Source organism: Rattus norvegicus, chromosome 17 (assembly GCF_021556685.1).
Source record: "Rattus norvegicus strain SHRSP/BbbUtx chromosome 17, alternate assembly SHRSP_T2T, whole genome shotgun sequence".
NCBI lineage: Eukaryota > Metazoa > Chordata > Mammalia > Rodentia > Muridae > Rattus > Rattus norvegicus.
In genome coordinates, this window is record NC_141550.1 from 30575692 (window position 1) to 30589260 (window position 13569).

General features: G+C 47.0%; 2 protein-coding genes across 9 annotated transcripts in view; one reads left to right on the top strand and one right to left on the bottom strand.

Moving 5' to 3' along the window:
• Slc22a23 (solute carrier family 22, member 23) overlaps nucleotides 1–4733 on the top strand; it is a 164944-nt gene extending 160211 nt beyond the window's left edge. For 3 of the 6 annotated variants that reach the window (XM_087591453.1, XM_087591454.1, XM_087591455.1), the window contains one exon: nucleotides 545–4262. In XM_087591453.1, coding sequence (XP_087447579.1) covers nucleotides 545–902 — 358 coding nt within the window. In that variant the 3' untranslated portion in view covers nucleotides 903–4262. 6 annotated transcript variants of the gene reach the window in all.
• Nucleotides 4734–5623: 890 nt separating this feature from the next.
• Psmg4 (proteasome assembly chaperone 4) lies at nucleotides 5624–12962 on the bottom strand. 3 transcript variants are annotated; one of them, NM_001129879.2, is given in 3 exon segments: nucleotides 5624–5816; nucleotides 9948–10023; nucleotides 12693–12962. In NM_001129879.2, coding segments are annotated over 3 exon segments (366 nt in total). In that variant the 5' UTR covers nucleotides 12861–12962; the 3' UTR covers nucleotides 5624–5694.
• Nucleotides 12963–13569: the final 607 nt, after the last annotated feature.

The following is a 13569-nucleotide window of genomic DNA, read 5'->3' on the forward strand; positions in this document are numbered from 1 at the left end:
GCCAGGATGAAGGTGGCTTGGGATATCACTCCTATGGGATTTACTAGGTGGTACCAACTAGAATAGGGCCCAATGCAGAGGCAGAACCTCCTTAGTACCTAAATCCCCTCTCTGTGTAATCAACAATTTATAAAGAATATGGTTTATTCAGCTATGGCTCTGGAGACTGAAAGGTCTATACTGTACTGTAAGGGGTTGTATATGATGAGGACCCTAGATAATGGGGGCTCTGCAGAATCCCAAGATAGAGCAGGGCATCAAGATACTGGTGACCCAGTAAATATGCTAGCTCAGGCTTCTCCTGCCATCACAGGGGGCCTAACCTTTTGACTACTTTTAATATTAATTGTTCTTAAAGCCACCATATCTGAATTCCAATTTGAACTCGAGATTAGGTTTATAATACCAGAAGTCTGTGGAACATACCTAAACCAGAACGGTGCTATGAGCTTAGCCTAATAGTCCACCAATCTGTGGTGCCATTCCACCCTACTTGCACCAAACCCTTGTGCTCCATGTAAGCCTGTGCTCTCTCCCCCTGCAGGTGTGGTGGGCTCGGGCTGGTGCTGGCCAGTGCAGGTTTCGGCATGCTGACAGCACCCATTATTGAGCTGCACAACCAAAAAGGCTACTTCCTGCACCATATCATCTTCGCCTGCTGCACGCTCATCTGCATCATTTGCATCCTCCTGCTGCCTGAGAGCAGGGACCAGAACCTGCCTGAGAACATCGCCAATGGGGAACACTACACACGGCAACCACTGCTGTCACACAAGAAGGGAGAGCAGCCATTGCTGCTCACCAACGCGGAGCTCAAGGACTACTCGGGCTTGCATGACGTGGCTGCAGTGGGTGACGGGCTATCAGAGGGGGCCACTGCCAATGGCATGAAGACCATGTAGCTCCCTGGGCCACGCCACCATTCCACCAGTCCCCTGTGGCTTGAAGGGCTGGGGAAAGTTTGCACACAGGTTTACAGACCAGAGAGAAGACGTGGCTGGGGGAGGAAGTCCAACTCTGCTGCTGACTCCACTCGATTGTGAGACTTTCAACTGGTGTGGGGAAATCTGTCTTTCCAGACATCCGAGGAACACATCTGAGAAACCAGATGCTTTGAAAATAACCCTCTAAAGACTTTCTTTTCTGCCATTAAATGTTTGTATTTATTTTGGTCATTTTTACGAGAAGCACTTTATCCCCTTCCCCTTCCACTGATCATGAAGCAGAACCTCCTTCAGGAGTGAGGGAGGGTCACTCTGAGGAAGTCCCTGTAAGTGACCAATGCAGTGGCCAGTCCCCTCCCTGGAGGCCAGACTCAATTTTCTTCTCCACTCAAGGAGACAGAGGTCATCCATAGGCCAGGACCCCTACCTCCAGGCTCCCTGCCGTGGACAGATGTTCCTCTCAAGCAGAGCATCCTTGGGACTACATTTTAGACAGAGGAAAATGTACATGAATTGGTTTTGTTTTCTTAGAGTCTGTATATTTTAAAGTTGGGTTCTTTACTATTTGTTAGGTAGTTTCCATCCTGTGTTGGGAAAGCAGCCCCCAAAATGTCGTAAGAGCCAGCTTAGTCTTTCTTTCCTTCAGGATCGTCCTTTTGTACTTGATCTGGAAGTTTTTGTGGGGAAACTTCCATACTTCACCAGAAATCCTATATGAGAAAGCACCAGTTCCTGACACCGGGTTTGCTTAGTTAAGTCCACAGCAGCTGTTGTGTTGAGGTGGGAACCATGTTTGTTTCTGCTAAGATGCTTTCTCAGACTAAGCTCCAGCAGCAAATGTCCCTCTTCCCCAGCCAGCCCTGTTGCCAGTACTACTTGAAAACGTGGCCACTTCCAGAACTCCAAACAACAGGAAAATAATCAAAAAGGGCAACCAAGGCAAATCCCAGGAGGGAGCCTCGCTCTCCCACACATGGCTGCCACCCACGTCTCCAGCACACACCATAGAGAGCTCCTGCTTGGATGGCTGCCACTCTGACATCACAACAGTGCCCGCAGCACCCAGAGGCGATCCACCTCATGTCTTCCTCAATGGCTTCCTGCCTGTCACTCAGCACAAAAAGGCCATGGGCAGGAGTGCAGGTTGCTCACAGGTGAGTCCACATGGTCTCTAGTCCCTTGAAAGCAGCAAGAAGTGAGAGAAAGCAATAACTCACCAAAGCTCAACTCCCATCCTGTACCAGCCTCCCAGGATGTCCTTTATCTGTGTCCCTCACCTTGCCCCAGACAGCAGGGCACCAGGGCTGCTAAGAAACCAGCCTCTGGACCTCTTGCAGTGGCTCAGGCACCAGCTTCTCTGAGCATCGTGGCTTCTAATCAACCATCTGCCTTGCCTCTTGCCATGCGTCTCTACCATGTGCTCTTCCAGGGAAATCATGGTCTCAGGCCTATGTAGGCAACAAAGTGACTTCTAAATGACAGTTGCTCGAATTCAAAGGCCAGAAAAGGGTTGAATTTATCCCCTTCCAGCTCCTTGTCTGGTCTGTTTCTTGCAGTCTTATCCACTTCTCTTCCACATCTGATAGACATATCAGTGGAATCCAGCTGCCTTGATCAAGACCTCATGAGAGTAGTGATTCCATATGCAACCATGTTTTTGGAAGCTGGCCTATGTTCTCTCTGATGCCTGGGGTCCTGAATGCTTTGCTTGAGGACCAATGCCTAGGAGGGAGGCCATGTGGCCAGTCCTTGATACCTGTTCTAAGTCCAGCTTACCTTCACTCTCCCTGGTCTCAGTCATCCCCCTTCCATGCCTTGATGTTAGTACAAACATCCTCTTTCCAAAGCCTCTCTAGATCTGTGCAGCCTTTGCGTGCCAAACTTGTAAAATACCTTTCACCTTCCCAGATACTTGCTACCAAGTCACCTGGCAGCAACCTTTTAAGTATAGAATGAGACATTCACATAGTCATGAACAGTCTTACACTGGTTTCGTTGGCCTTCTTAAGGAAACATGAATGACATAGAGTGCTGCGGAAATCACTAGGTTAGTGGTGTCAAAGTATAGCACTTCTAAACTTCTTTTTAAGGTCTCCAATCTCCATCTCAAATGACAATGGTAAAAACACTGGGCCAATGCAGATAGTGTTAACGGCTACAGCAATGGAGGCACTCATCAGGGAGTAGCAGAGAAGCTGCCGCTGAGGCAGGAACAGACCATCAACCAGAGGAAGTTCAGAAGGCTGACTGCTGGCAGTGTCTTGACCTCCATGTGGCAGCCTCAGGGGAAGGCCGAGCAGATCAGTTTCTGCTTCAGTGCATGGGTACCTGAAGTTGCTAGAACACCTCCATGAAAGTTAGCCAAAACAGGAAAGCTTGCTTGGAGGCAAGTTTGCTGTGTGGTCTGACCAAGTGAGAAAGACAGCAGGGCACCCAGGCCTCAGACACTCTGGCGTAGCTCCAAAGAAAGATGGCCACAGCCCAGCTCCCTGGTACCAAGCTGTCATCCCTAAACTCTGCTCTGTGCCCCTTGTGGGCAGACGTTAATCAAGCCCTAGCCCTTTCTGATGGGCCCCTCCATCCCGGGAACACTAAAAGGTAGTCTTACTGTCCACCACCCTACACCTGTTTTCATAAGTTATGCACAAATGCGAACAGCTGAGACAGAGATGGAGAAGTTCTTCGTTTTGCTCTTTAGTAAGTCGAATATTATGAAATATCTAATTATTAGCACCCAAGACAAATAGGGAAAAGGCTTAGATGTTTTTGTGTTTTAAGACTATAATCACCTGCAACTGGAGGACAGGGCTGGTAAATGGGTTTGGCCACAAAGTGGAAAGCAAGCAAAACCAGACTTCGAGAGGGGAGTATCACACACAGTCGTGACTACTTCCCAGAGCCAAACAAGGAGTCCCTGAACTAGAAGTGCCATTCAAAGAATCTCGTGACCATCACACACCCAGCCCCTGGGTGGCACATGGGTTGAGGGAGGCCCACACTTCAACTCCTCCCTGTTCTGAAGGACACCACCTCACTCTAATGTATCGTGTGTGTTTTGGAAAAACAATATGGTGTGTTGTGTCTAGTGAGGAACGCTTCCCTACCTCTGTCCTTTCTGCAACCCAACCATGTGTGCTTTTCCTCTTAAGAGCCGCGTGACTGTATGTGTCGACGGGGGCGGTACCTGTTCACAGCACAAGTTTATGTTGAGCTCTGAACTGTCATTCACAGCTGCGTGTCTGCATGGTGTCGCATCTGTTGTACCTTTGGGGAAAATTTGTATGTCAATGTACAGAAATAAAAATGTTGCCCCATTAACAGGTTTCCTCTGGAATGTCTTCCCTACCTCACCTGATGGTATCCACAAAGGGCATTTCACTACCACTGAGGACGAGTAATAAAATCCTCCACGTTGACCAGACCTCCCACGCCACTACTTTCAAGGCTTCTTCTGTAAGCGGCCTTCACTAGCCCTGCGGATGGTGAGGCCTCTCACTCTGCTTTAAGAGTCCTAGTCTTAAAAGGTAGTCAGAGGCTGAGATCGGATTAAACTTAAATGTTTATGGAGTGTAATTCTCAAACCATCTGAGAATTGCGCACATTTAAGAAGAATTTTTTTTTCTCAATTGTGTTCTGCTAATCCGTGGCCTAAGGATTCCTAGAGAGGTCAAGGAATGACTATCGACACTGTGATTCTGTGAGGAAAGACTGATAACATAAACTCTCTTCTCTAATGTAGTATTTTTTAACAACAAAATAATATTTCTTTAATAAAGCATTTATACCAAACTCTTCTCTCCATAGCTGATTTGTGTCACTTACTACTCTGTCCTAGGGAGCTGTCCACTGGGCTGGCCACACTGCAGAAATGGCTGAGGCCACAGAGGCTGGCATGAGGTATGCAGGAGGTGGACCCTCGAAACACAGACACCATTACTACTAAATGTCCTTATTCCTGCCTCTGCCTCAGTCAAACCCCTTGACACCGTGCAAAATAATTATAAGCCCTGAACTGTCCATTTGAGAGGATCCAGGGGCACCCCAAGGATTAAAAAGCTCTTTGGCAATGGTGGTTTACCTTCTGTCAAAATGTGGCTTCCAACACATGAACCTCAAGTGGGAAAACCACAATTAGAGCCCAAGTAGTAGTCAGGAATTAAACATGGTGAAAGGGCAGGTAGTAGGGAGAAAAGTGAAAAAGAGAGCAAAGGTGACAGTAAATGTGAAGGGGTCTGAGGTATTGCTGCCTATAAAAATCGAAGTTAAAACCAAACCTGGCCCCTGGCACAGCCCGTCACTTTGCAGAACATTTCTACACACTTAACCCAGCAAGTTAGGAATGATTGCCATTTCACTGATGGAAAGAACAAGGCCAAAAACACCAGACTCCACTGAGCCTATGAATCTAGAAAGCTGCTCTAAGGTGCAAGTGTAGCTTCAAACAGCACAAATAAGGGGCCCAAGAAAGTCCCACCAGGAAAGTACGAACAGACTGAACAGTGGCTGATTTAAACTGTCCGGTATGCTTCCTTCCTTTTCTCTAGCACGGACAGGTGGGAAGTGTGTGTTGTCTGCTCCCTTTTCTTGCTTCCCCATGCCATCAGTTTGAGGCTTCTGACACCCAGAGGTACAGGAGAAAGCCCATGAAATGAACCCTTTTAAAATAAAGTAATTTGCAGCCTGAGGACAAAAACAACCTGTTTATTTCCATGTAATTTATATACAAGTTATAAACACTTCCTTCTGCTGCTCAGAACTTTTCCGGAAAGGTCTCCATTTCTTCTTTAATCCTGTTTTCTACGAGTAACGTGAAGTTACTGTCTGTATTGGAGAGGTTGTAGCTGACAAACACCTGTTTGCTGGTCTTCCTGGCTAAAACAAAAAAAGCATGTTGAGAGCTGCAAGTGAGATACCACGTGTCCTGTGTCCCACAAACCTGCCCAGAGCTGGGGAGCTGCTTGGAAAGGGTTTGGAGAAGACTCCTCAAGGGCTGGACATGCAAAAGGAACCTAGCCCTAGCAAGGCTCTGGAACAGGGGATTTAAGTACAAGCCTTAGTAAGAACAGCAGTCTGGCCATCCTGGTGTTGGGGCTAGCAGTCAGTGCTAAAACGCTCTCAGGTGACCACACACTAGTATCTGGATACCTCTACTCTACTCTTTGGAGACTTGGGGATTTTGTTATTTCAAATAATGATGATAATAATAATAATAATAATAATAATAATAATAATACTGCAGTTCTCTATCACTACCACCCACCTCTATAATTTTCTCTCTCCTTCTAGAAGTGTATATTCTATGCATGTACATACTTGTATATATGCATATGTGTGAGTGTACATTTTCTAGAACCAATAAAACGGTGAGGCATTGACCAAACTCCAATAATGAAGCTCAGCTGCACCCACATCTGGAAGGCAGTGCCCTCCCCGAACAGAAGCAAGCAGCAAGCCCAAACCAGTGTGTGTCATTCAACAATGACTGGCGGTGGCCTGACTTTTCCTTCCCTTCACCTTACCCATGCCCAGAGCAGAGGTAGAAACTACTACTCACCCATGAAAACATCAATCCCCTCTCTATTCCAGTGACCTCACCCCATTTGCAGGCAGAAAGGCAGGCAGTAAGGCTAGGGCAGCCACAATGCCATGACTAAAGCCTATTGTGGAAGACACCAAGCTTCATCCATGTGGTGATTCTGTCCAGCCTCTGCAATTCTTACCTGCAGTACCAGCAGGGTATCCGAGAGGACAGAGACAAAGCTACCTTCAAGCGTCAGTCTTTTTGCTGATCTACCACAGCCCAAAACCTCTTTGGGCTCCAGACTCTTACAGGTGAAAGATCATGGTGTTGGGGCTAGCAGTCGATGCTAAAACGCTCTCAGGTGACCACACATGAGTATCTGGAAACTTCTACTCTACAGAGGCTTTGTAAATCTAAGGTAGTTTAAGGCCTCTGAATCTCAAAGACCCCTTTAATTATTTTCTTTATTAGATATCCAAGACTGTGTATCTGGTTTATTTGGGGATTGTTTGCTTTTAGATAAAGGGGTATTGGGGAATATTCCATGGACTAGGCAGCTAATGTGCTGCCTTTGCCCTGAGGATAGCTGGGTGGACTGTAGCATATGAATACACCTCAATAAAACTTGGGTTTGTTTTGTTGTATTTGGGAGGAGGCTTAACTTTTGGTGAAAGCATTTTCCTGTATAGCCCTGGCTGTCATAGAACTAGCTCTGTAGACCACGCTGGCCACGAACTCAGAGATCCACCTGCCTCTGCTATATTGAGTGCTGGAATTAAAGGCATATGCCACCATGCCTGGCCTGTTTTTTCTTTTTTAAAAAAAGGAATGTAAAAACATGCACTGATGAAGGGATGTAGCCAGTCATGCTATAATCCTAAATCCTAGCATTTAGGAGGCAGAGATGGGAAGCTAACCCTGAGCTCTAGGCCAACCAATTCAACAAAGGGAAAAAGAAGAAGAGGAGGGGAGGAAGAGGAGGAAGGGGAGGAGCACATCTGGACCAAAGCAGTTGTTGGGTCACCAGAGGAAGCAGTGCTTTACGATGGCCTATAGCCACAATTAGCAGAAACTGCCATGAGTTTGCTGTATGCAGTGTGCCCAGAGAATCCCATCCATCTATTTAGGGTGGGAATTGCTAGTTAGACAATGATCTGAGAACAAGTCAAGTGTGGCAAGACAGTGAGATCTACCAAGACGAACCAGAAGGAGACCATAAAATCACACTGTGCTTAGTCTGTCTTCTCAGTGGCAGTGGCATGGAGTTCCTCTTTCCCAACAGGGGCCCACTGTAGTGTACTTCCAATCAGTCTAATTCACCATTTCTCAATCTGTGAACTGCAACCATCAGAAAGCACATATTTCCAGTGGTCTCAGGAACTGAGACACAGCTCTTCTCTAAAATTATAGTTACGAAGTAGCAACAAAAATAATTTTATAGTCGGGGGTCACCACAACATGAGGAACTGTATTAATGGGTCACAGCATTAGGAAGGTTGAGAGCCGCTGGTCTAACTGTTAAGGGGGCCACAGAGTCTGACTCAATTTCCAAACCCATCTCTGCTCTGAAAGGGGACCAGAGCTCAGGGTCTCCTCATACACGCAGAGTTGTGATGCAAGTTTCCATGGCCACTGAGAACCCTGTCACCCAGTGCTTACCTGGTCTGCTCTTATCTTCCATAGAAGGTGTCACTGCAGAACATCTCTATCTTTATTATGATGATAGATTACTGATACTTGTCCAAGCCCAAGAGACCAGTCAGCCTAGGGCTTTGCTGAGCAAGTCCCTAACCTGAGCGGGTGAAGCACCAGACCTTTCAAAGATGTCAGCAGCCACGACAGGTCACTGGGTTACTGAGAAGCACTTTGCATAAAACCAGGTATCAAATCTCAAGCTCATGGATACTCTTGAGACAACTTTGCATTTTTTGGTATAAAATCTTTGGTAGCACACTCTAGTAAGATATGTTGAAAAGACGGGGACAGGAACATGAGGGGTTTGAGGGCAGCCTGGGTTATAACTTAGGGGCTATAGAGATGGCTGAGCAATTAAAAACACATACAGTTCTTGAAGAGGACTGGAGTTTCGTTCCCAGTACCAACGTCAGATGGCCCATAACTACCTATAACTATCTGCAGCTTCCATGGGCACTACAGTCATGGGCACAAACTCACACTCAGACATACACATATACACATTAAAAATTCTTTAATTAAAAAAACTTATTCATGGCACCCTTCTCTACCAGGGACTGTCACTGCAACCCAAACTTAGCATCCTGCTTCCATACATATGTCCACTTCCCTCAATTCTTAGTAGACAAGAGCACACAATAATCTTGACATAAGTGTGTTAGCACTTCTGAGTTTAAAAACACACAAGGAAGCCCTTAGAAGCAAAGGCGCATCACGTCCCCAACTGACTTTCATGTTATTCAGTGGGAATAAAATGTAAACACAGAAGGGAAAGAGCAAAAACTAGAAGCCTTGATACAGGCTCAGCAGAAATTCATTTCCAAAACAGCTCATGAGTCTGTTTCCAGGCTAGAGAAGGAACCTGAAACTTCCTATGTCCTCCGTTCTCCCTGACCTCTGACAAGTCTGGGGTATTCCTAAATTGGTGGTGTTCCCCCTGGGTTAAGTGGTAGCTGCTCATGAATAGGTGACTAAAAGTGACAGAGTTACTACTGGTAAAGATAACACAATTTTCTTTGAACAATTCCAAACACAACTGAAATATGAGCTTCTCAAAACAGAGAACTTGGCTCTTTCCCTCTACATCCCTTTAGCAAAGATTTGGTGGGACCTTGAGACTACTGGGCTCAGAAATGACTAGAGATGCTGGAATACACAAAGACTGAGCCATTGTTGAGGGCATCCTGTCCATTCCAACTGTGGTCAACTGGTGCTAGAGATCACAGAATACAAGCTATTCTAACCTAAATCACCTGAGTCTTTGTAATTTTTAAAAAAGGCACGTGTGGAAGGAGGGAGCCTTCAATCTCACACTCTTTGCTAAACAGCCACTCCGCATTCACTTTATCAGGCTCTCCGCCTGTCATACTGAGACCGAAAAACAGTCTCCTGCAGTAGTGACATCTACCACGGACTCCACAGACATTGTCATGAGGTCCAGGGAGCCACCCCGAGAAGTTGCCTCAGAGCAGGATTCACTCTCCCCCACGAGGAGACACTACACTCACTGACAGGATATAATCAGCTTGTGGATTGAAAAGGTGAGCTGAGAAGGATGGCGAGAGTTCCTGAAAGCCCCCTGTCACTGTGACAACGCTGAGACAGTTGAGACAGGTCAATGCAGAGGTGTCCCATAAAAAGACCAAAGGACAGAAGTCAGCTTCCAATGGTAATGAGGCAGCCATCGCTCATATGAAGATCCTTCACTTCTGAGGGCATTTACCCTAGGACATGAAAACAGTGGGTCACATCTGGCTAGGGTCAAAGCATTAGCCTTGGGCACGTACCTAAACGCTGAGCAAGGCCGGTGGAAGTCGTATCAGAAGTGTCTCCAAAAAGGGAGGTGCACACAGGGATGGAGTCCTAAAGAAGAGAACAAAGAGTATACTGTAGATTCTCCTGCTGGGCCAGCCAGGCAGCTTTGGGTTCCACACAAGGTGTGGGGGCAAGAAAAGGACATAAAGTATCCCAAGTGGCAGGCATTTGTCAACAGCCGAGCTAGATGACCCAGACACAGAAGAGATAGTAGAACTAGGGCAAACAGAAGCCACCTGTAATGGGCTGGATTCTAAGACCGATTTCACATACAGGGATTGTTTTCATGTTACAAACTCCAAAGTATGCTGAAGGGCATTCCAACCAGGAGGGAAGCCAAACAAACTCAGTAAGCCGTCAGCAAGAAATGCGATCGGAGTCTAGATGCCTGGTCCTGTTCCCCAGCTGAGAAGCAACCTGCACGCCTTCCTCAGGAAAGCCTACAAGAACACAGCTCTTGCTCCCTGAATGCTGTGTGAACTTCTGAATTTAGTAAATGACTTGGAGCTTTGAAAAGACACCATATATCAGCATCCAAAGAGCAACATTAAAGCCCTGTATGAAATGGCCGACCGATCTTGTTTAGCTAAGGGACAATGAAGTATAACACAGTAGTGTGCTTGCCTAGCGTGCAGGAGGTCTAGGGTTCAATGTCTGGCACAGAAAAAGGGGAGGAAAAGCTGTTGGAAGAGGCAAAGGCCTTCTCGCTAACCTGCGAGGGAGTGTGATACGCTGGCCTCACTGTCCAGGTGGAAACAACTAAACTGATCAAACATCTCCCAGACACGGTGGCGGAGACCATATAACTCATCTCTTAAGAACTTGAAGTCCCTTTCAGAATTTCTTCAGGTATATATCAAACAAGATTTAATAATAATAAAAAAAAGAACAGCAGAAAGTTATTCTATTTCTGTCTCTTTTTTTGTTTGAAAAAGATACAAAAATATAATCATAAACTTGCTGTTTATAGACTCTTAATTCAACATTTAGCTGAAATATACAGTATTTACACTTAAGCCTCCTGAAGTAAATCTACCTTGCCAGCTGGCTTTATTGTACCAAAAATAAAATTTTAAGCCCCATCTTGTTACTGTTCTTAATATAATTCATCACTATCAAATAGGATATTCATTTCTCAGTAGACACAAGTTCAAGGACACATTTGCTAAGATGGGAGCACCTCCTTCAACTCCCTGTCATAGATCAGGAACACCTTACATCCCAGACAAGCCATCCTCAGGCTGGCTTGACTCGGCATCACCCCTTCTGGGTACCGAAACCACTGATAATATCCAGTCAGGCCAGCTAGAGAAGAAACTTCATCCTGTGATTTCTGTTCTCCAAAGTTTGCTGTGGATATAACAGGTCTGCAGGTAAGAGAGGGAGAACACTCCATCTTTGATACTGTCCTCCATGGACCAGCACACCTTTACCATGAATGATCACAACGTAAATAATATAGGTGTCAGCGGCCACAAGCTCTCTCGTAGTACTTGTTCAGCCCTGCCAAGCACAAAGGCTGCCATATTCTCTAACTGCATTGACGACAGATGTGGCCATGTTTCAGTAAAGCATGATTACATTCTAAGTCCTTACTACCTGACTGGCTATAACTTAGGACTCCCTGAAGAGGGTCTCAAGCAATCTCCAAGTGACTTAATGAGCAGCCTGAGAGGCACTAGACACAAACCTCACCTTGGAACACTAAAACTTCAGAGGTCAACATTGCAAGAGTGACTGGGCAGGGAAGAACACTAAGAAACAACAGGCCCCGCGGGAATCACTCAGGATCATGCTCTGAATTCATCTCGAAGTGTTTTTATCAGAGAAATGGCAATCCCCAACCTATCTTATTGTTTTATTTTTTGCTTCTATGTAGTGTGTATGGTATGCATACATATGTGCATGCACGTTCCTAAATTTGGGTGCATATGTATGCAAGTACATAAGCATGTGCCCACACACAAGTGAGCTCATAGGAGTGTATGGGTAAGTCTGTCATCCAATATGTTCAAAGAAGAGACAAGGAGAGGCAGTTTAACTCACTGGTGAAGCACTTGCAGAACACATGCAAGGCCTTAGATTCAATCCCCAGCCCTTGAGATCGGGAGGTTCTGGGCACATGAACCGTGGGCCATGGACAGTCAGAGAGCACTAGGCCAAGGACAGCCAGAAAGTACTCAGAATAGGCAGAGTCGCCCATATAGGGATGAAAAGCCACCAGGTGAAGGGGAAAGAAAGTTTGTTCTTGACTTTGTCGGTCAAGTACCTATCAGATGCTCAAATCTAAGTTCCAAGTCCAGTATAAAAGTCGTCTAAACGTAGGTGTGGCAGAAAACTGCCTGATGACAGGCTGGTGCAAGGAGAGCAGATGTTCTGGGGGAACTCAGAGTTCAGGGACTAGGCTGAGTTCCCTTTAAGGTGGTCTGACTCCAGGGTTCCCCAAGTCAAGAAGCAGCCCTAGGGGACTCCTGCCTGAAATGTCCAGGAAAGGACAGGGGTATGCGCTGAAGCCTTTAAGAATGTCCCTCAGAGCCACAAGCTGCCAGCCTCACTTCTCCCCAACCCTCCTCAGCAGCTCCCACTCTCTACCCGGACCCTCCCCCTTGGGGTCCACTCGTACCTCCCCCGACCCCTCTACAGCTAGGCCACGCCCCCAGTTCCCCACCAAGTTCCTGGCCCACCCCAGTTTCTATCCAGGCCCCGCCCACACTCACGAAGCGGCTACACATGGCCACAGCGAGGTTGCGTAGATGCGGCGTTGCCCCCACCCACAGGAAGAGCGAGTCCGTTAGCCGCATGACATGAAAGTGGACGAGCTGCTCCCACAGCCTCGCACTGAAGTTGTGAAGCGACACGTCCGCGGCGGCTTGCGGCTCCTCCATCCCGCCAGCCACCGGGCCACAGCCTAGACCAGGCAAGCGCGGGAGACCAGACCAGAAAGAGCGAGCGCCGAAAAGCTGAGCGCTCTTTCACTTTCAGCTGCGCGCGCCGAGGTGGGGTGGAGCGAGCATGAGTGGGCGGGGCCTAGAACGTAGCCTCCGCAGGCTCTACCTTCAGAAAGGTACTATTAGATGACCTATCCTCGCCTAGGGGTCTGACAGCGACCTCTGGGAACCCACTGATCTATCTCTGTCCTTTTCCTTCTCCCCGAGAGGGCATGTTAGTGGTCTGAAGCCACTCTCAGGATCTCCCTTTGCCCAGACATAGGCACACTTTGAGCGCTTTAGCAGCCACCACCTCCCAGTCCCACTCTTCTGTCCCACAGTCTGTATCTCTGCAGCAAGTCTCTGACCTAGCTAACACTACTTAACAGCAATGGTCCTGGGAGAAAGCTTTAAAAAGGAACAGCATAGACCATGGCGGGAGGACAGGCAAGCACATCCTGAGCTGCTATCTTGTAAAGCACGGGTCTTGATCTAACTTCTCTTTGTTTCCTTGAGTGCAAAAATGGAAATACGAGTAGGGAGCCTTTAAGATTTGAGAAGAAGCTGAGAGTGAGTGGGAAGCCCTATGGAGGGTGGTGATATGTCTGCCCCGGGGACCCTTTAATTTTAATTACTAGGACACTAAAGTGTTGGAATGAGACCCTTG

What these genes read in the sequence shown, in the direction of transcription:
- Psmg4 (XM_087591548.1), bottom strand. Translation starts at nt 12,860, where the DNA reads ATGGAGGAGCCGCAAGCCGCCGCGGACGTGTCGCTTCACAACTTCAGT. An exon ending in TGGCCATGTGTAGCCGCTTC is followed by an intron (nt 10,024 to 12,692) that starts GTGAGTGTGGGC and finishes TCTCTTCTTTAG; the next exon opens with GACTCCATCCCTGTGTGCAC. An exon ending in CGGCCTTGCTCAGCGTTTAG is followed by an intron (nt 5,813 to 9,947) that starts GTACGTGCCCAA and finishes TGTTTTAGCCAG; the next exon opens with GAAGACCAGCAAACAGGTGT.